Source organism: Podarcis gaigeae (genome assembly GCF_964106915.1).
Source record: "Podarcis gaigeae genome assembly, chromosome: 2".
Lineage (NCBI taxonomy): Eukaryota > Metazoa > Chordata > Lepidosauria > Squamata > Lacertidae > Podarcis > Podarcis gaigeae.
Window position 1 is genome coordinate 42,340,092 of NC_139679.1, and position 23,194 is coordinate 42,363,285.

At 42.4% G+C, this 23,194-nt stretch overlaps 1 protein-coding gene across 2 annotated transcripts in view; it reads left to right on the top strand.

Moving 5' to 3' along the window:
• PIK3R5 (phosphoinositide-3-kinase regulatory subunit 5) overlaps nucleotides 1-23,194 on the top strand; it is a 53,189-nt gene that overhangs the window by 15,331 nt on the left and 14,664 nt on the right. For both annotated transcript variants that reach the window (XM_083725821.1, XM_083725820.1), the window contains exons 2-5: nucleotides 13,286-13,398; nucleotides 16,243-16,343; nucleotides 19,527-19,595; nucleotides 20,436-20,574. In XM_083725821.1, coding sequence (XP_083581947.1) covers nucleotides 13,299-13,398; nucleotides 16,243-16,343; nucleotides 19,527-19,595; nucleotides 20,436-20,574 — 409 coding nt within the window. In that variant the 5' untranslated portion in view covers nucleotides 13,286-13,298. The remainder of the gene's footprint in view (nucleotides 1-13,285; nucleotides 13,399-16,242; nucleotides 16,344-19,526; nucleotides 19,596-20,435; nucleotides 20,575-23,194) is intronic.

The following is a 23,194-nucleotide window of genomic DNA, read 5'->3' on the forward strand; positions in this document are numbered from 1 at the left end:
TGCAAAAGGTTCTTCCAGTCATTGTAGACAGCACTGAGCTGAATGGGTCAATGGTCTGACTCAGACAATTCCACATGACTTCAACAAGTTTTGGATTTTTCTCTAAATTACAGGGTTTCTTCCATAGTTCCCCAAATAACCTTGTGTGATAATCATCCATTGCTGCTATAGATTGCTGTCCTTTTTGGTGCTGTCATCAATTCTCTGCCCACAACCAAATGTCACCTGGGCGGTGGTTATGGCATTATTCCATTGATACAATTTTAACCTACTTTCCAGTCAACCTTTATATAAGAAATAAGCAGATAAAACCACTAAGCCACAGCAACCCTGTTCTGTTCTGTTCTTTATGTTGCATTTCTGCCAGAAATGGAAGCTAATTTTTGTGACAAAAATGGAGGGGCAGCTGCCAGAAGAACTCTTTAGATAAAGCATTAGGCAGAAAAGTTTCAAATCTGATGAAGTAGGTTTCCGCCCCCTTCTTATAGGTATATAAGTCAATTTTCTCTTCACACGGAAGCTCTAGCAACCTATATGCACAGATATTTCTGAGATACCTCTTCCCACTTCCATGTATCCACCCCTGCGCTTACATTGTTTGTTTAACCCAATTAGCTCTTCAATAACTTCATGGGTTGATGATTTGGCCATATTTTGCTTCTGAGGTACCCATGGAAGGATGCTCTGGTTACGACAAGTGGTTCTTGTGGGTTAAATGCAACCTCTTTAAAATTGTTTGTGCTTGTTTTCTTTTTTAAAAAAAGTTTAATCCACATTTGTCAGCTTCACAAACAATTTCATGAAGAATTTTTTGCGCTGTAATGAGGTCAGCTTCTAGTTCCTTTCAAAAACGTTCATGGCTACACAGTTTTGAAACACATTTCCAGACCCAGACCCCAACAGTAATACCATCTCCCATCCTGGTTGTTCACAAACGAAGTAAGCTATTGCAAGACCCAATTCAAATGACCCATAACATTTTAATCAAGTTTTTTTTAAACAAAACAAAATGAGCCCCCTAACAACCTTGAATTCTGGATTCCAGAATTGTTCCTTTCCCTTTACACCTGAATTTATTAATGATCAGTTAAACTGGTGTTTTAATAGCACATTAAGAATACAAAGCCATTGACAAACATTAATACCTTGAGTTCTGTGAAAGAGGTCAATACTGTTACCTGTTGGTTTCAGGCATGACACACAGAATGATAAATAGAGGGTGTGTGGCTAAGTTAGATTTATGTCCAGACATAATTCAACACATTTTTTGGTGATGTGTCTTCTTCACCTTTTTTGGCTATGCATAAATAACCATGCTATCTGACTCTGGTGCCACCAAATCAAAGAGGTAACGTTCCATGGATATAGGAGGCAAAATTTGCTTTGTAGCCAAGGGGTTACGCCTAAGAATGAGACTCCCTGTTGACTAGCAGTGCCCATTCCTTAATTCTTGCAATTCTTTCCTTGGGATAAGTTGCACTCATTTTTTTCTCTTGCATAAGGACTGCTTTGTTTTTGCTTTGTGGCAATATGTGCAATGCATTGGATATGTCTTCCTTGATCCAGCTCAAGGAGGATGGGGGAGAAAGTGCACACAGCTCCTCCCAGTATGCCAGCCCTTCCTTTTCCATCCCCCTATGCACAAAAGAATCTGCCTTGAATCAGAGTACTGGTCCATCTTGCTCATTATTGTCTTCTACACTGATGGGTAGCAGCTCTCCAGGACTTCAGATGGGAGACATTTGTCATCTACCTGAAGATGCCAGGGCATGCTCATAACACTGAGCTACACACAGGAACAGAACATACAAATGCTGACATCTGTGCATACAGTTGCACAGCTGCAAATCGTGTGGTTGAGTTCCTCCTTTCATGTAGCAAATGGTCCATATGACTTTTCACCCAAGTCTGTCGGCTGAAAGATGGTTAGATGACATTCGCACAATCCATATGGAGGAGGCAGGGCTAACACACTCAGTGCATGTGGAGCAGCTGCGCATGCTTTCTCCCTTCCATGCTCTGGGCTGGACCAGGGGAGATGTATCATCTGATTTGGGCTTGTGTTAATTTAGAGGACCTACACATATATGTATTTTGGCATTTGTAATGATACTGCCAGGATAGTGGTTACCGGTCCATCTGTGAAAGAGTAAATCCACTTGCGTGTTAGTAAACAAACTTCCAACAGGCCCTTTTGATTGCTTTGTTTTGGTCCCTGTGTGTTTAAAGGAGCATATTTAAGAATCTGAGTGCACAGGATCAACAGCAGAGCATTTGGGCCTCTGTGGATACTCTGTCTCTGATCTTAAGGTCTCTGGGCAGCTTAAGATGTGGAATAATGCAAGAGGTTGCAAAGCTGGAATTCATCCATACGTTAGACTTTCTCAAAGCTTGAGCAAAGATAATTGATGGTGCTTGCACTGCAAATAATGTACTGGATGTGGACTGGATTTTCTCGGGTGCTTACTGGCCTGCCTGCCTGCCTGCCTGCCTGCATATGTGTGCATGCATTTGTGCAGGTGTGTGTGCGCACACATGGTAACTTGACTAGATGATGAAGGCCTTTCACCCTTCCATTGGGGTGGTGAACCAGCCATGCTCAACCTGGTTCTGGTGACGGAGACTGCAGCTGCCTGCAGACTATATTTCCCCCAAATGTCTCTGAGCCTTGCAATTCAACTCCCAGAACAAAAAAGACTGCAGTGATCTACTTCATAATTCACTTTCTATAATCTTTTCCTGTCTTTTATGCCCACACTGATAAGTAGGTCATTATTGTTACTGCAAATGGAGCGAGCTATATTTTTTTCTGTCTTGTATAAGATTTGTTTAGTTTTCAACCATTTCCTCTTTCTTCTTCAAGTGAGAGAAAAGGAAACATGAGGATAAAACTGATGGTGGGTGCAGAAGTATGCGGCTCACAGTGCACTACATTTCTAAGAAATTCTTGTAAGCCTCATCCTTCCTATATTGGCCACAACTATGTTTGCACCACCCCGGGTGGTTTCAGATGTGCTTATGGCGTGTGCTGGTGAAGTAAATACTGTTCAAAGGTTTTATGTTTTTCAAAATCTTGATAGCATGGTGCCTGAGTGCTGGAAGAAAGACCTGCTCCCTGCTGAAAGGCCCATTTCCACCTGGCTTAGGGGGCGGGGCTCACTACTCACCCTGAACACCTAAAAAAGGCCACTGGGACATTGTTGGAACAACTCTTGGGTTGGGGCAACTGGCTAAAATGTTTTAAAATGTTTTAAACGGTTCTAATTTTGGTTCCTCTGTTTCATTTTTCTAGGGTTGGCATTGGTTAAACATTTAGTTGGGGGTGGCGGTTACTTTAATTCGGGTATAACTGTAAACTGTTATTATTGTTCTTGATTTTATTGGTCTGTTTGTTGCTTGTATAGGATATCTTGTTTTTTTATTGTTGGATGTTTTGTTGTGTTTTATAGGTTGTAAGCCACCCAGACTGGCTGGGGAAACCCAGCCAGATGGGCAGGATATAAATTAATAATAATAATAATAATAATAATAATAATAATAATAATAATAATTATTATTATTATTATTATTACATGGTGACAAATGTGAATGAGGCCATACAGAAAGAATGTTGCTGTATGAGGAATTTTCAGTGCAGGTTTGGGGAGAGACAGCAACCTTGTAGGGTAGGTCTTTAGATTAAGGTTTTGAATCGTCTTGCTGAAAATCTCTTAGATCAGCTGCCTGGTGGCCTCTGGGTGGCTTGGACCTGAGCTTCCATCAGCGCCAGCCAGCCTAGTCAAGCTGGCCATGGCTAATGGGAGTTGTAGTCCAGACCATCTGGAGGGCACTAGCCTGGAGAAGGCTGCTTTAGATATTCCCTCCCTGTTAATTCCTTCTAGTAGCCTTCAAGCCAATTCAATTGGCTTGGTCAAGCATCCTGATCCATGGAGAGTTGGGAGGCAAGGGTTGAACTCCTGCATGGGAAAGCAAAAAGGAGGTTCTTTCCATGAAGAGAACAATGCAACTTGAACTTGGAAGTGTCTTCCTTGCAGACTATTGATACTGCCTACTCTGCCAAAGCCAACAGAGGATGATCCACGAGGCACAGGTGTATTTGCTCAACATTGTGCATATGCTGCAAAGTCTGAATGGTGGGGTCTGGCACCCATCCTTACCCTTCGCTTATTTGCTTGTTTGAATCCTAGAAGGGCCATTTAGTCTGACCCCCTGCAATGCAGGAATCAAAGCTAAAATACTGGTACTTCATGATTCAGAAAAAAGCTCCCAGAGCAGCTTACAATCAGACTTACAATCTAAAGGTGAAGCACAAAAGGAAATAGCATTGGAAGGGAGGAGGAAAAGTGGGGCCCTGTCCCACCAGGCATACTTGTTATTGTGCTAGTTGAAAGGTGGCATCGCAGGCGCAGGCACATGAATGAAACAAATTGTGTCACTGGAAATATATCTCGTAGCTGCTCTTCTTTGCCAAAGCTGCTACAATGTCCACTAATGTTCATTGTAGCTTTCAAAAAGTCTCTTTTCAGGTTGGATTCTGGAACAGATTTGCATATGGTATTTGTAATATGTGTATGCTCTGTTCAGATCAATAGATTTGTGCAATAGCATTGAGAAGGTGGTGGTTCTACTGTTGCCAGTTCTTTCCTGATTTTATTTAACACTATTTGCATGCTGCCTAATCACGAAAACCTCTCAGCAGTCCCTGAGGCCAAACGATACGCATTTTGTACGTTGTGTCCTTGTTCCTAATAAATGCAGGCCAGTGAGAGGTGAAGGGATCTCACCAGCGTGCTTATATTCTCATTACCGTGTGTCTTTGGAGCCACATTAAATCCTAGTAATAAACCATTGATGTGAATGGAGTCTATGCCAGAGATGAACACGTTTCTTTGTATTTAATAACAGAAGAGTGATTGCACTGAAAGCCTGCCTCTCAGGGCAATAAACAAAGCCTTGTTTGTATCGAGATATTCGGTTTAATTGGTTTGCTTTGAGGCAAAAAAACAAAGCAAAACCCAGGCTCTCCTTAATGTGTCGGCAGTAGCAATAACCTAGTAGAGACTGAAGACGGACCGCCAACAGGTAAGGGGAAGAAGGGTGTGTGTGTGAGTGTGTGTTGTGGTCAAAAGCCTAACATCATAGTTCCACATTTGTCAGTTTCTTTGGAACTACCATCTTCAGTTCAGTAGCTTGTTACAGAGAATCTAGAGACAATGTTTTTTTCAAAAGGCTACAGTTCAGGGTTCCTCTTATGGCCTCCTATGGTTTTTCAATCTTGACTGATGGCCATTTGGTGGTGGGTGGGAATAAAAGGCAATTGTAGCACTGCTCTGTCTAGTTTGAGCAGGCAAAAGTATATTGAAATGTTACAAGGATCCTGTTCCTTTTTAATTTAAAGTCTCCTGCTTGCAGGATGGGGCCTATCCATTCCCTCAACCCCCATGGACCATTCTGTGGATTAGTGATGAACAGACTCTTATTTGCACCTTGACTAGTCTTTCTCGGTTGGCCCAATTCCTTGCTTTTGTTCTGAGCCTAGGGAAAGGGGGGCAAAACAGCTTTCTGTGCATTTCCCTCACTTCACTTTTAAAGCAAAAGAGCTCAAAATTAGTCCAGGAATTATGAACCAAAATATTTGTGTTCTGGATGCTTCTTTAAAAGCTGATTAACACATGCATGTGCAAAAGTTGTTCATGTAGTCTCATGCGTTTGGGTTATAATTTAAAATAGCTTCTCAGCATCCCCCCCCCCCATATAGTGTTATATTAATAATACTTTCCTGAGTAGGTGCTATTCTAGCCCTTGTCAACAATGGTGACTTTTGTTGTTTTTTCTCTAGGCACAATTCAGTATTAGGGCCCCTCCAAATTGCTGTTCATTTTGTTTTTTCAACATGTCATTGATACAATAATACTGCATTAGGGAAGTATTTATATTGGACCACCCACCTACCAGTCCGCTTTATTAGTTGGTCTGTGATGGTTGCCCAGTGTTTCTGCATTATTGCCATTGGGAGGGGCACTCTTGCACTGTAGAGCATTCAAAGCAACACACACCTGAAACATTTGTGGTACGACAAGTTTCAAGATTTCAGCAGGAAGCTGCAGGACATGCATCAACTGGAAACAAAGTAGTATGTCTGCCCCCAAAACATGCAGGTTGGGAGTTGTAGTCTAGCTACATCTGGAAAGCACCACATTGACTATCCCTGCTATATAGAAGCCATTGAGTGTTGTGTAGCTGGAATGTAGCCTACTGTACAAATGTAAGAGTGGCTGTGTTGCTCCGCCCACTTCTGCCTCTGGCCTGAACCACCACTGGCAGGTGCCCCTGGAAGGGAATGTGTGGTCTGTGGTCTGAAAAAAGTTTCCCACCCTGGCATTAGAGACCATACAGTTTGCCCTCATAGAGAAGGATCAACAGTATCTCTAACTTAGTGGGTTTGGCCTTTGCTAATTGTAAGAAGGTAGCACACACTCTTCACACATGTGCACTATTTGCCTGGTTTGTCAAGAGTGCAGTTTCCAAATACTTGGTTCTGAACCTTGAGCTAATACTGTTAATTGCCAGTATGGAGTTTTGAAGTCTTGCTGTTCTGTTCTGCTTTACCTTCAGCAGGAAGAATTTATGCAGTGGTGATATTTTCCCTAGCCATGTTCTCCTTCCTGTTGTGTTTCCTCTTTCAATTCACTTAATGACAGTGAACTTTATATGCACACAAAAGCATACTCTAGGTAATTAGGAAATAGATTGCATTCATCATGTGCAAGTCTGAAGCTGTGGAGTCTACAAATATTTATATTTATTAAGATTTTTTGTAAAAAGAATACATAGATAATAAACAACATTGCTTATATCATAACAAAATTTCATAACTTGTTTAGACTTCCTCACGTCTCCTGCTCCCACTTACATTGTTGAAAAGTTTTTCCAAGCAAATTATCATCTTGTTTACGATCTTATATCCACTCATTTAAGTATAGTCTAACAATTCTCCAAAAGGTTTGTATTTTCCTTGATCTCACTTATCATCAAATTCTAATCTAATTTAGTGGTGGCCAATTATTTATGATCAAGCATCCTTCTTAACATTCAACCAAATTACAATATTTTTGTAAATAAATCTTAAATTTCTTCCAATCTTCTTCAATCCTTTCTTCTCCCAGGTCTCGGATTCTGCCAGTCATCTCCGCCAGTTGCATATAGTCTATCAGCTGCATCTCGAAGCTGTGGAGTCTAGACTTGGAAAATACTGCTTCCCGATTGCTAAATTTCCAAGAGCAGGGATAAATGGCAAGGCTTTGACTGTGGTTGATATGGCTTCTTCCAAGTAAATCTCTGACCAGAAGATGGGTTTCCAGTGCTGCAATTTAGACATAAGCTCAGTCCCTCTACATTCTTTTCTTTCTTTCTTTACTTAAAAATTATATTTTGTGAGTGAAGTATGTTTATTTAATCATCATGGTTTATATTGGGATAACTGACCTTTGGCCTACCAGATATTGTTGCACTACAGTGCCCATCATCTCTGATTATTGACCACGCTGTTTGGGATTGATGGAAACTGGAGTCCAACAACTTTTGAAGGGCCACAGGTTAGTCACAGCTAGTTTATACGGAGTGCATTGTTCAAAGATGAGAGGAGAATTAAGACTTCTGTTGTCAGTTTTTTTATAGGAGGCCTATCCCTTTAAGAATCCCTGTGTTGTCCAACACTATTCCATTTCAGAATGGCAGGCCTATCATGTCATAATAATGTTACTTACTGAAAAATCAGCATCAATGCAGTGGCCCCCAGGATTCTTCTTTGTGTAGGCCAATGGCCTATTCACCATAAGCAATGGTGATGCTCATTTCTGCCCCCCATCCTCCAGTGCATGCTTTGGCTGTGCTTTGAGTGCAGTTCATAAAACATGGTTGTCCGTGAGCCAGTCCTGCTTTAGGGAAGAATGTTAATCAGTTGACGCATTTATTAGTGGTTAATGTGACTTTAGACTTGTGAACTTACTTCATCATAAACCTCTTGAGTGTGCATACACTACAAAAAAAAAAGGAAATATTAAAAGAACAGCTAGTCTAGGGGAGTTCTGTATGCATGTGACTGTGGTAAGCAAATGTCAATCCACATACAAAGGTGTGTTTATATTGCCCCTGGAAAAGGCTTAGATTTTTTTGGGGTCAAATCTCCTAGGGAAAAGAAAATCATCAATTGTTGAACAGTAGCCAAGAATACTTGCTGGCCCTCATTATTCAGGAGTTTCTGCTTGAGTGGGATCACAAAGAGCTAAACCTTGGGTAATCTCTTTCTTTAGCTCTTCAGGCTAGTCATGTTTACCGCCTTACATTTTTGGGATTGAGCATAATCTCCCACCGACTGGACGACTGTGGGAATGAGTCCACCGCAGTTACTTGACAACCTACCCACACCTAGATCACTGCGCATCAGTGGCTGAAAAAGAGGTGGGTTTGAGTAGAGAGGGAACCTGGATGCCTCTAGAATGTCAGTATTGAGTTGTGGGAGCAATTCAAGCACATATCAGGAAATTAGAGTTTATGCATTAAAAAAACACAGTTCAATAATAAAAAGTAAATAGTAGCAAGGAAAAGGTTGGGTTTTTTTAGAACATGTAGAAGTGATTTCAGTGTGGAAGAAAATTAAAATTGTTGCTGGCATCCAACTACCTTGAGAGAGACTGGAATGTGCCTCCAGGGATGGAGAATCACAGCTCCTGCTGTGGCTGAAGAGACTGATAACTCATAACTGCGGCCTCCTGCATTGTTTTGCTGTGTTAGCAGCTCTGAAGTGGACAGTGGGTATGGAGGCCCTGGGCTGTGTGAACAAATTATAAAGAGGTGTTTCATTTGTGATTCCAAAATTCAATGAACAGGACCCATCTTTCAATAAATTTCCTTGGTAATGGCATTATATTGCATATAATTGCAATATAGTGGGTTTATGCAATTTGAAGAGGGTTAAAGCATTCTGTTGCCCCAGCACAAAGAAAGAAACAGATATTTTGCTGCTGGGAAAGTGATAGGGAAATGCATTGGAAAGTATGGAATGAACAAATGGTTAACATGAAGACACAAGCAAATAACAATGAATGCAGCTGGAATGCTCATTGTCGTATAATATCCCTACAAACTAATAGGAAAGAATGTTTAAAAAGACTGGATACAATCTAACATCTGTGCAAGCAGATCAGGATGACTTTATTATTATTATGAATCGCCTTCCACACACGTGTCTTAGAGCGATGCACAGGATAAAATGAAAAGAGCTTTTAAAAGAAGCAGCACAAAAATATAGTAAATTTGTTTTAAAAACAATGCAAAGTAGACTCCTGTAGCAGAGACTTATTAATATAGCTGAGAAAGCTGTAAAGATCATCTGGAGGAACCCTTGCTTATCTTTTGGTTCAGGAAAGCTTGCTTGTCTGGACATTGTCAGAACCAAGCAACTGTTTAAAAAGTTGAATCAGGCATAACATTCCCTTGGGTTTCTAGGGACACTTGTATGATAGCAGATACCACTCTAATATAAGGCTTCATTCTGTTCTCTACCAGCCTTTTGGTGACTTTTGAACCCCTTTGATTTAGCTGATATCAGAAAGTTGAAACCCACCCTATGTTCTACCGTTTTGGTTTCCTTGTTTTGTTTTTTTATCACCAGTGTGTATAAGTGAATTGTAGATAGGGCCTTTATCAGCAAGATTCTGCTCTGCAACAGTTCTGCAGGAGTACCCATTTTTCACTTGTCCTGCTGCCAATGTTCCTTCTTCTCACCATCCATTAGACGTTCAATGTAAGAACTACTTGCAAATATAAATGCAAAAAATTAAATCGAAACTGAAAACCAACAAAACACAATCTTTTCTAAATATAAGTAATTTATAACATAAAATATAACTCATTTCTATTATTATAATAGATAATATTCCTCACACATGTGGTTTGTTTTCTTAAAAAAAACCAAAACCAAAAGAAAGAAAGAAAGAAAGAAAAAATCAAATATTAACTCAGGTGAGTGGTTGAAAGCAGCAAATCCTTTCATATTCAGGAAACAAGATCCCTTTGTTATGAATCATTGACATCTTTCTTTCTTTCTTTCTTTCTTTCTTTCTTTCTTTCTTTCTTTCTGATATAATGCATTAATTCCATTGTAAGCACATACTCCCATGTCTTTTGTGTCACTTTTTGAAGGCATAACTTGTAATTGCCATATTTTGGCATATAAGGTTCTTGTTGTTTTAACTATGTACAAGGCTATATTCCTGATGAATTAAGCTACCCACGTAGTTTAACCCAGGCAGACAGGATAGATCTTGTCTAATAACAACTATTATAAGATAACTATTTTATTGTTTATTATAATTATCATTATTTATTTAATTTATATACCACCCTTCATCCAAAGATCTCGGGACAGTAGCACAAAATAATTTAAACAAAAGCAACCCACCCACCCCCGACACACACTTAAAAGGATGTAGAATATTAATTAGCCAAAGGCCTGGTTGAAGAGGAACATTTGCCTGGCAGCTAAAGATGTATAGTGAAAGTGCCAGACAAACCTCCCTGGGAAGAGCATTCCACAAACAGGGAGTCACTGCCAAAAAGGCCCATTCTCAGTGTTGCCACCTTCTGGACCTCTCTACTACCAATTTATGCCTTTCCCCTCTACATAAATCTCCCTTCGGTTTGAACAACCTGCAGTAAAAAAACCCCCTAGTTAGTTCTTTTTACTCCAGCAGCTTTTTCAAAAGCTTTAAAAAGATTTTCTTGATATAATACTGAGGTGAGAAATATCTAAGGGGTTCCATCGCTGGATCTATTTAACTAAGGGATGCATAAGCTTGTCTTGGTTTTGCTTGTGACTCTTCCTATCTCTATAGGGCTATAAAGAAAGGGACTGAGTGGTGACAGTTGCTTTCAACTTAGCAACAACATGAACTCTGGCCAATTGCCCTTGATGAATAATTAGTAACCCCTGAATGGTGCTGGGAGTAACTAGCTGGGAATGTATATGCTGCCAAATTCTGCATTGGCTGGAATTTGGCAGCAGAATTGAGTTCCTGCCAATTTTGAGTCCTAGAATGAACCAGGCATTTGCTGGAGTCTATAGCACTTTACACCCCAGCTCTAAATGGCTTCTTTGATGTTGCAAGTTGTACCTGGAGATGTGATGACACTTTGGCTGAGTAGGTTTCAGTGCTATGTAGTATGGATTGCATTACTGAAGTGGGGTGTTTGTAGATTTTTGACAATGCTCCATGCTGCTCCAGTACTCTTTGAAATGAGGAGACTACAGAGCGGTTATTTCTCAAGGCACAACTATCTACTTCAGGTATAAATAAGGCATTTCTGAGTCTTCTCTGGATAGATATGAGAGGTGGGCGGGTGGAAATGGAAACCACCACACTTAGGTGATGTATGAACTATACTCAGAGGCGGAGCTAGCTGCTCCAAAACCCGGAGCGGCGCACAGGCTGTGCACCCAGGGACGGGGCTAGCGTCCCAGGGGGGTGCTGCCTGCGGCGAGCAACACAGGGGACAGGACAGCAGTGTCACCCCCTTCAGGAATGACACCTGGAGTGGACCGCACCCACCGCACCCCCTTCCTCCGCCAGTGACTATACTTAGTCACCCACTGATAATTGTCACATTCCTATTTTTTGGCCTGAAATGATGGCGATGACAAGTATGACTAATGCTAGTTGGTGTGGTGCAAAATGCCTCCCCCCCCCCCCAGGAAGCCACGTGCCAAATGCTTCTATACTTGCTCAACATGATACCCAAGCCAGGCATGTTTGTAGTGGAAGATTCATTGTGCACCAAACCTTCAGATATGGCGTTAACAGCCTTTGGCAATCTGTGTGTAGTGCGTATATTATTGATTCAATTAAAAGCAAAGAGTAACATAAGATCTGAAGGGGGAAAGAACAATGCAGGACCTTTTCTTTTTCTTTTACAAAAATCTGTAGAACAGAGCAGTGAAATAGCAGAAGTGGGATTGGGAGGAGGGAATTGGCAGCAAAAAAGCTCCATGCAGACTAATTATAAGTAAGGCATAGCCTTGTGAGCATGGCCATGACTTTAATATAATTATATAGTTTTATATAGAAATCTAAGCCGTTTCCTGATATGTAAAGGCAGGAGTCTCTGGTGGCATCGTGTTAGGAAACGATGACAGGAACAGAATCTGCATCCTGTGGTTTTTGCACATTACGGGAATGTCCTGTCCTATCTCTGCTGTCAGTTCTCGATTGCACAACCCAGGGTTTTGAGAGAGACCAAATTTGCTATGAGGACTGGTCAGACTTCCTGCCAGTGCGTGACCAATTGGGGAAGGAAAGCCTTCTGCTGATCACACTTTGTGGTGTCCCATAAGGAACTGACATAAGAGAAGACTATTTCCAGGCCACTTTCAGGGTGTGAATCATGCCCCTTGTTCAATCACCACTTTCCTTGACATTTGCATGAAAATGTGATTAAGATGTTGAGAGAACGTGGGGATGCATATATCCTTTTCTATTTATTCTATCCTGAGCTCCTTTGGGTACACATAATCTCTTCTGTACTGTTGCTATCTTAGAGTGGTAAACTTGCCCATAGAAGGATGGTCTTGTGTTGTGTGTGTATGGAGACCTTTAAGCCACCTGAGCATGTTGGCTGCTTGTCCTAGATGCACCTCTCCCATGGAAGTACTCTTTGTCTAACTTCCACAAGTTATTGGTAACACTTTGATGCAGTGACTCCTGTCAAAATGCAAGGAAATGCTCTTCAAAGGTCACTTCAAAGATTCTTGTAGCTCTGAAATTCTGATTGCATGAGTTCTAGCTGGTCAATTAGCCATCCTGTTTGCTGCTGATGGGAGTTGTAGTCCAACAGCATATGGAGGAACACAGGTTCCCCAATCCTGGTATAAAAAATGCATGTGTATGAACAGGAGCAACGACAGGACGTGGTAGAACGCAGCTCAGCTGCGGATCCTTTCCTCTCTTTTATCTTGATGCCTTTTGAACGTATAGGAGGTGCAGAGTTGTGGATTTTCATTTACCCTCTTGTTGTTGCAAAACTTTCCTTTTGGGTTATGTGAGAAGTCAAAACGAAGGCAACTGTTTCCCTTTTTCTGGCATCTCAAAATCCTACATGATCATGAGCAGAAGAAGATTGGGAAGCAGACTAGACACCAACTGGAAAAATTGGAGTAAACTAAAAACTGGGTTTGATTTATGTTTACCACTTGTGTGTGGCTAACTCTGACTTCTTTTTATATCTACAGGAGATGAATTAAAATGCAGCACACGACGTGCACAGAGGACAGGATCCACCATGCACTGGAGAGATGCCTTCATGGCCTCAGCAGAAGCACTTTCTCTGCTAGCACTTGGACTGGTAGGTGACTAACCCCATCACCATATCAGGATGGTTTTTCTTTCCTCTTCAGTTTGCTATTGAAATATATTTAGATGCTTTCCCCCACTCTTTAGTGATTCTTATTGCAATAGCAATGTTTGTTCATGTGTAGTCAAACTATTAACCAATGAAAAGGGAAGCAATTCAACATTTAAACAATGAACTGACGTTAATCCTCCTTCTTACCCAAACTCTCTTGATTTTTCCTCCTTCTAGTGAAAGCACTTGAAAGCCTAACCAACCACCTGCTAGTAAAAAATGTCTCATTGATAATTTGGGGAATAAGGTGAACATCACAGATGTTCCCAAATATTCTAGTATCAGTAGAACAGTGGCCACATTAGCACACTACACTAAGGCAAACCATGGTTTAGTGCAAATGCACTAGCTCCCAAGGAAGAATTTGCAGCTGCTCTGCTCCTTCCTGGGCTTTTTAGGTCAGCACAGTGCAGCAGCTAAGTCAAGGTTTGGCTTTGAATGCTGTGTATCTCCTCCTTAACCATGGCCTTAAACTACAGGAGATTGTGGTTGAGGAGGAGAGACCTTAACCACAATGCTGGGTTTGGAAGACGTGCTAAGCCTAACCTTGGTTTTGTTGCTTTCCTCCATTGACCTAAAAAGCATGGGAAGAGGAGCCAAATGAGCGCATGTTGATCTCTGGAAGCCAGTATTCTCATGTGGTCTTGCTAAGCTATGCTCTGACTTACTGTGGTGTGGAAACCAGGCCATTGTGCTGAGCTCTTGCCCCACATGATGGGACATGTTTTCAGAAGCACCAAGGCTATCACAAGAACCAAAGGGCAGCAGAGGAAGATGCTGCTTCGGAGTGGAAGCTTGCGAAGTTGCTTCAAAAGAAGTCTGAAGCTAACTGGGGCTTTGCAGCCATGTTGCCAGTTTACTGATTTGAAATCCTCATCCTACAGCCTCAATCTTTAGTTTTCAACATGGCTTTTATGTATTGGGGGGGGGGGTTGTCTCAATATTCTTGATTTTTTGCTCCAACCTCTTTCTTACAACAGAGTGGAGGGCAGGAAGATACTTGGCGACATTTACACCATGCAGCACTTAAAGTGCTGCGATACCACTTGATGCAATGGAAGGCAGCTTTATAGGTTCGCATTTTTATATTGGCCTGCTCCAGGGTTTGGTGGGCATGGAGTGGGACATGTGCAGCTCACACGTGGAGCCATGAGGGTTACAGCATCTCAGTAATGTTTCACAGCAATTGCTGGTTGCAAGCCATGAGCTGCCCTTGCCTTTCAGAGAACTGAGAGAGGAAATGCTAACCATCAATGCCACCCTACGCAGGCAGCACTAGCTGGAGAAGGCAAGCAGTCCTCAGAAGAGAAGTCACTGTTTCTGTTCCAAGAAAAACATCTCTTGAAGCTCATCTTAAGCTGCCAGCCGCAAATGTGGGTGCTGCTGCCACCCAACTTTTTAAAGCTGTGCTGCTGCAGTGTGTTGCCATCTGGATACAGCCTTGCAGTATCAGCTTCCTCTGTTGCTGATCTAGCACTATTTTGCTAAACTAGAGGGGGAGGACCAAGGTACCAGAAGTTAAGTAAGAGACAGCAAGGAGCGTAGCCAGCTGCTCTGGAATTTGCCTTCCATGCTGACCCTGCTATTATTATTATTATTATTATTATTATTATTATTATTATTATTATTAATAATAATAATAATACAATAATTGAATTAATACCCTGCCCTTCCCCCTAAGGAGCAAACAGAGCAGCAAACAGATAAACAATTTACAAGCAAAAACAGATCAAAACATTCTAAAAACAATTATAATTTACTAAAACATCTAAACACAAGTACAATTTACAACATTCTAAAAGCAATTACAAGTAACAGCTGCGTCCTTCCAATTATCTTGAGGTTGCCAAGTTGCTAGGCAACTATCTACCATTTAGATTCTTATTCTCTAATACTTAAATCCTCCCCAATAGCTCAAGGTGGGACACATGCTTCTCTCTCCACCCCCTCCATTTTATCCCTACAACAACCCTGTGAGGTTGATTTAAACTGAGAGACAGTGATTGGTCCAAGGCTACCCAGCTAGCTCCATGTTTGAGTGGGGATTTGAACCTGGGCCTCCCCAGTCCTAACCACATTAACCAGTATGCCACAGTGGTGCCCATCCCTGTGTGGTTTGCACACACTGCCTCAGTGTGTATGTGTCTCTTTCTCTCTTTTAATCCTTCCATGCAGGACCAGCAATTTAACCGCAAAGATGCAAAAGCGATGCAAAACTTTGCCACAGATCCTGTAGCAGGAAGAAGATGGGGAGTAGTATTGTCTATGGGCTGCAATGGCTCTTTGCTTTTACTGCTTCACCTCAGGGACTCAATGAATTATGTATATTATGGATTGCTTATATTATTTGGACATGTTGCCATAGGAAACTTTGAGGCAGCTCTACCCTAACAGTTAGTGCACATGATTTGTTGCAGGCTAATGAATTAACCCCAACTGGGAATAATTGGTGTAGGTCAAAAATACATTGCTTCCCTAATGCTGTATTCCAGGTTGTTCTTATCCCTAATAGGGTGGTAAATGCATTTTCTCTCTTGAAGAACTGGATCCACATAGTAGTGCATGAGCTTTCTTTCTCAGTAGTCACCCATCTTTTTTTTTTTAATGACTCCACACACATCTCTTTTCGTAGCTTTCATTATGGTCTGTGAATCTCTTTCATTTTGCCTATATCCCATCTTGCTCAAAATTGCAGTGAACATCTGTCTTCTGCAGTTAGGACACTGAGTGCTCTGGAATTCGTTCCATGCTCAGAACGTGACCTGTTTCTTCATTTTTTGGCAGCTGGGCTTTGTCTGAATTGTTGGAGTCTCCAGGAGTTGGTCAGTCGTGATGCAGGGAACTACCTCATCCTTCTGGAGAAAATCTTGCAAAAGACCCAAGAGGTAAATCAAAGAGGGCAATAGGAAAGAAGAATATTTGTACAAAGGGAGTTCTTGCTCAGTCTGATGCTCTCTCTCTCTCTCTCTTAAGAATCTGGAACACCTCTAGTACAAATAAGAATGAAAAGTGGCTGGTTTCTTTGTGCATCAGCCCAGCTTGCTGCTGATTTCAGTTTGCCTTTGACCAAGTTCTGTGCTCTGCATGGTGTTTCAACATGTTAAAACAATTTAAAGCAAGAGAGTAGATGCACACAATACCTTGCAATGGGAGTACTTCTTTCCAAAATGGCATCAGCATGTGCTGGAGGAAGTCGCTAGTTTTTGAGGCCATTTGTAACTCATTGCTCTGTATGTTGGAAACAGAATCTGGAGTTTAGGTCAGTTTGTCACTCACAGAATTGCTCCCCCCCCCCTTTGCACCCTGGGAACCCACACATAAGTGGATATGTCCCATTTTTAAAATGTTTAGTATTTTACAGGTAATAATAAACCATCCAACCAACCTGCCCCTGTACTTGATGTTGGTTGAATCCTGCTTGGAGTCAGCCATGTCTTTAGGGTAGTGACAAGGAACCTGTGGCCCTCTAGATGTTGCTGGAGCAGAAATCCCACCATCCCTGACCATTGGTCATGTTGAGTGAGGCGGATGAAAGTTGGAGTCCCTGGAGGGCTTCAGGTTCCTCACCCCCTTTTTTAGAGTGAGGTATCCGTATAGTTAAAGCTATGGTTAAAGCCAGTAGTGATGTATGGAAGTGAGAGTTGGACCATAAAGAAGGCTGATTGCCGAAGAATTGATGCTTTTGAATTATGGTGCTGGAGGAGACTCTTGAGAGTCCCATGGACTGCAAGAAGATCAGACCTATCCATTCTTGAGGAAATCAGCCCTGAGTGCTCACAGGAAGGACAGATCCTGAAGCTGAGGCTCCAGTACTTTGGCTACCTCATGAGAAGAGAAGACTCCCTGGAAAAGACCCTGATGCTGGGAAAGATTGAGGCACAAGGAGAAGGGGATGACAGAGGACGAGATGGTTGGACAGTGTTCTTGAAGCTACCAGCATGAGTTTGACCAAACTGTGGGAGGCAGTGGAAGACAGGAGTGCCTGGCATGCTCTGGTCCATGGGGCCACAAAGAGTCAGACACAACTAAATGACTAAAGAACAATCTGGCCTCAGTAGCAGTCTCTGTGAACTTTTAAAGGACAGCAGTTTGCCAGTTACTTTGTTTTGCACATTGCTGCAAGGAGTGGGCACAAGACACCATTTGTATTACTTCTCCCCACTGCCTCCCCACCCTGCAGCAGAATGTCTTGAGCCGGTGTTGACCTTGCTGTTTATGTGGCAATGCAGATACTGTGCTTGGGATCCTATGGGATTCAGAGTCCTTGAGGATCGTGGGTTGACTTGAGCCTAGCTCTGCTCTCTGTTATGCTGGATCTGGAGGTTTGAATTTCACTGCTGGGAAAAAGAGGACAATGAATGAGTTAGAACACCTGGGTCAGCAACTGTCAGAGTCAAGTGGAGATTTCCTACTTCCTGCTTTGTCCAACACCTCCCCATTAGGGAGCAATTGTCTCTCACATGGCAGAATGTTGGGAGCTGCTTGGCAGGCTGAGCTCCCTGCCTCCATTGTTCCCCAGCTATTGTGATGGCAGGCCAGTGGGGAATTGAGGAAGGGAGACCCCAGCTTGTGGCATGCAAAAGGCTTTCCAGGACTCTTGTTTGCAACAGGGTCACAGCAAGGTTGCTGCCCAGGGAATGAATGTAGCAGGTTTTCCTGTGAACCCGTTACTTAGAAGCTGTTTCCCCCCCGCCCTTTCTTTTTAAATTGTTGTCAGACAGTATAACTTCCTGGTGGGTTTAATGGAGGCCCTGCCCTGGCTATTCTGAGGAATTTTTGGCCTAAAAATAGTCTTGTGGCTCAACATGCAAAAATCTGCAGCAGGTGAGAGCCTGCAAGAAGAAAATGTACTGCACTTGGGGCTACTATGTGCTACAGCATCATTATAGGGCCTTGCAAGAGCAGAAAGGGCCGTAGAAGGGTTGTTCCCTTCTTCATGGAGCTAACCACCCCTCTTCCTTCTCTAGGAGATACTTCAGTTATAAAAAAATAAAATAGTAATAATTAATAAAATGATAGTGATAGAAATAATAATAGTAATGAGCAGGAGGCACCTAAGTTGTTTTGTTCACAGACCAAGGTCTCCTTGTGCAATTGGACTTTCCCTCTCCGCCCCCACCCCCCGGTGCCCCTCTGCACCCACTAAATCTGCTCTGGAGGGTTGGGGAAACCCCAGAACAAATTTAGGAGGCACATGTAAGGAGGAGTGCGGGGAAGTCTTCTTGAGCAAGTGGACTCATACAATGCCCCACTTAGCCCTACGCTGAGTTCCACGTAATAAAAAAACCCCAAACAAATTAGTATGATTACTAGTAGCAGCAGTATTCAGAGTCCTACATTTTAAAGCGGATGATTCTCTATACTGGCTGAGCAGTCTGACTATTGCTTTCCAGTGGCTTACGTAAGAAAACCACAGCATAAGAAATTTGACCTGGAGATCTTGATATCAATTTACCTGTGCTAGGGTGATACTGAGACCCTGTCACGCAGCTTCTGTTGTATTTTGTTGTGCAACTTGCAGCCTTTGCAGCTGTTCTGACTAAAGATGCAAATATACCATGTTTGGTTGCTGAAATGCGGCTTGGTTTCTCTTCTTGACAAAGAGGAACTGTGTAAGAACTTCCCCCTGTTCTCTCTCTCTCTCTCTCTCTCTCTCAGCTTACCCAGTGATATTCTACCACTGGATCAAAAATACCATATTGTCAGGAATGTTTACTAAGGTGTGCCAGGCACACCTTCTATATACAAAAAGGGAAATACAGGGGGGAAATTGTTTAGAATGGCTAGGAAATAGTGACACTCTTCTGAAATGTGAGGGCCATTTGGAGAAGGTGATTGAAGAACCCATGAATGATGTGACTGGGCTCAAAGTCACCATGGAGGAGCGACTCGCCACTGCAACAAATAACACCTGAAGAGTAGACTTTACCTAGAGAGAAGCAAATAGCAATCTTGTCAAGTCACACATCACCTCCAAAGCTTCCAGGTGATCGGTTTGGGTAGCTTTTCTTTGGGTAGTTTTACCAGAATCTCACTTCCCTCTTGTGCTTTCTTTTCTTCCTCTGCAGGTCCAAGAGAAATGCAACTATGATCTCTTTGCTCCGCTGGCTCTGCTCTTCAGCTCAGCTGTCATGTGTGTAAGTTGTCCCAGCATTGCTGGAACGAATAGCTGAAGGCATTGGCTCTGTGGCTGTTTAAAAAATTGTATCCAGCTTTTCACCATGTAGGACTCAACAGAGCTCACAGCTATTCATACATACAAAATTAAAACATAGATTAAACTTTGAGTTTCCCTACTGACTCAGGTCAACCTCTGTATTCCTGATTTTTAGGAGAACCATTGCTAGTTGGGATATTTTTATCTAGCTAGATACTGAGTGCTGGTTTACACATGCATGCTCATTGTGTGCTGACTTGTAACATTGATTGATCGGTTTCATCACCACCAAAGAGCTTCTGTCTCACCTGATGTCAATTATTGGTACTCTTCAACAGAGGAACTTCTAACTGTTGACTGCAAATTGAGTGCTGCAAGGATCCATTGATGAATTCTATATGTGTGTGAACTCCCCCCCAAAAAACCCCTATTTATTTGTTCTGTTTCTTTATATGACTAACAGCAAAGTCAAATTACACTTTGGATTTCACCTTGATGCTTTGCTTTCCTCTGTGTTTGATGGTGGTGTGTGCACATCTTTTGGGGCTATCACTCAAAGCATTCAGCACTGTTGCTCAGCAGGGGAAACTTGAAATTGAGCCCATGTAGCATCAGCCCGTCTTCTTTTTCTCCAATGGCTTCCTTGGCAGGAGGGGGGGGGGGATTTTGCTGAATGAACTTGATCACAGCGCTGGCAGCTGAAGCTGGTGGTGGGAAATGTGCATGGTTAAAGTTGCTGAATTCCTATATCTGGAAGAAGATAAGGAGATGCTGGCCTCCATTTCTTGGTCTATTTATACCACTGCTATTTTCTTTATAGACACCACACTTTCCTTCAGAGTCAGATTTCCTTCTGAGAGCCATGAGGACATACCAAGACTTCCTCACTTGGCCTATGCCATACTGTAATATCTGCCAGGAGCTCCTGACCTTCATCAGCAATGAACTCAAAGCCCCAGGTAAGGATCCAGATTGTCTGCTTCCAGCAGGATTCCTTCAGCCCTCTGTGGTGCTGACTCTTCCTTCTTGGGGGGGGGGTGTGTGCTTGGTGTTGATGAATTTCTGAGAAACCTAAAGTTGCACCAGTACATTTATGGGCCCTATCGGCATTGAAGCTAACTCTGTGCTATGAACTGGAGTGGGCTGCATACATTGTGGCAAGGGTTATTTCCAACAATGCAATTATAGTCAAGACAGTGATCCTGATAGTTGATTTTTAAAACACTCATAGCCATATGTGTTCATGTAGAGGCACTCTCTACAGCAAGCACAACATTTTTGGAGGGTGTTTCATGCACATGCCTATATGAGTGTGGTGGCTTCATCCCACACCATAAGCCTGCTGGCATGCTGCATGGTGTGCAAATGGTGCCAGCACATAGGGTAAAAGCATTAAGGCTGTATCTTGATGAAAGAAGCTTACTCAGTGCTTGCATATCAACAGTATTGGTTCTGAAACAAGATGCATTATAGACCATATTGGGTGGGTTATTTACAAAAGGCCCATCAAATAAAGGTGATTAGAATCATAGAATTGTAGAGCTGGAAGGGACCCCAGGGTTCAACTCCCTGCAATGCAGGAATTTCAGCTAAAGCATCCAAGGCAGATTTGTTTAGTCATTTATATTACTTTCAGAGAAGAAAGCACTTTAACTCGCTGAGGAAAATCCAGGTGGGCTGATGGACTGTCCACATCTGTAATAAAGCCCCAGCACACAAAAGTGTATGCTACTATAAATCTCTTAATCTGGAAGGTGCCACTCTTGTTTTAGCATTTTATATCGGGGTGGGGAACGTTTTTCTGCCCAAGGGCAAAATTCCCTAGATGGCAGCCTTCCAAGGGCCACATACCAGTGCTGGTAAAAGTAGGCAGGGCCAGAGGCGAAAATAGAGAAGAAACGAAGTGTGGAACAAGGGATGCAGCGTCAGCCTTTGGACAGGAGGCTACATTTCAGCCATGCAGTATCTCAGTTCGAGGACACATTCCAGCGAGGGTAGTATCTTCCTGTAGGGATTAAAAATGGGAGTACAGTGGTTTGTCTAAGGTTCCCCCTTCTGAAGGAGGATTTGAACCAGAGGCTGGAGAGCTCCTTTCAGTACTCTGACCTTTTATAAGCCCATGGTTTCCACCCAAGGATAGAACGTTTCTTGTGCAAAGTCATTTGCCTGGCACAATGGATGTGGTTGCACTCCATTGCTCTCCTACCCTCCAGCTTCACTTGAAAGGGGATGAATAGCTCATCGAAATGCTCCAGTAACAACAGAGAATCCATTCAGGTAGACTTGGACTTTGAATGGGTAACTGTGTCAGATAATTTCCATATGATACACTGGGACCTCTGGTCTCTGCTCGTGAACGATGGTGCAGCCTCTGCTTAATGAGCTTAGACTCTGCTCCCGTTGATTATCAGCACTCATAAGGGTTCTTATAGTTTATGCAGTGGGAGCTTCTTAATTAGGCCATGCTGGCAGCCAGCCTTCTGTTACTCCTCATTAAGCAGTTTCCCCAATTAAATGGAGAGGCTTTCTTAGAAAGTGCCTGGGTGCCCAGCATTGTGTTACAACCTGCAACAGATTCAGTGTCAGATCTACCTTGGAAGAGCCTATTAATGCCATTAGAGGTGAAATACAGGGTGTCTCTTTTTCATTTCCTCATTAAGGCTGCCGATTCCTTGCTTCTGCTATAAGACCTTTCAGTAAATCATCACAGTTTAAATTGAACTATTGGAGTTCTTAGGGAAGCTGAAGTTTGAGAGAGTTCAGTAAGCTTTTTCATTATGCAGTGCCTGCAATTGTTAATCTGATTTATCTTGTCAAATGTCGAAGGGTGCAAATATCCAGGGGGCCAGTAGCTACTGGTGCCTTAAAAAACAGGTGCCTCATCCACACCATGCATTTAAAGCACATGGTTTCCTTCCAAAGAAACCCTGGGAACTGTACTTTGTTAAGGGTGTTGGGAATTGTAGCTCTGTGAGGTGTAAACCTCGGAGACACCATGCACTTCAAATGTATGTTGCCAATGTGAAATGGGCCTAGTTACTACCTTATTGCTTCCTTGCAAACCATGTGACCACACGCAATAGAGAGTTTTTGAGTGGGTAAGTAAGAATTGCTCTGTGGGGTGCATGTCCTTCGGCTGGACTGTTTCAAAAGCGGAGAAGCTGCACTGGAAATGGCTTGAATATTTGTGGAACATGGAAGAACTGTTGGAGTAGTGGATGTCACGTAGGTAGCACTTTCTCAATGTGCAATGGCTAGAGACAGAATTGTGCAGTGGTGAATTATTGAAAGCAAGCAGTAGCTGAGCACTCCTAAAGAGGGGAATGCAAAACTTTCCAATTCCATTGGTGGACTGACTTGAAGCTATCTTTCTCCAAGGCTGAGAGATTTGGAAAGCTGCTCTATGCTTTTTGTTCACCTTGCATGGTGGATCCTTCAGCCCAACAGATTTGATGAGAGGCAATTGGTCTGATGGGTTGTTTAACTGCTGCAAGCAAATTGTATATGTTTTCTTTCTTTCTTCTGCATAGCTCTACACATTTGGGGAAATCAATGTTGGTAAAAAAAAACCACTGTGTG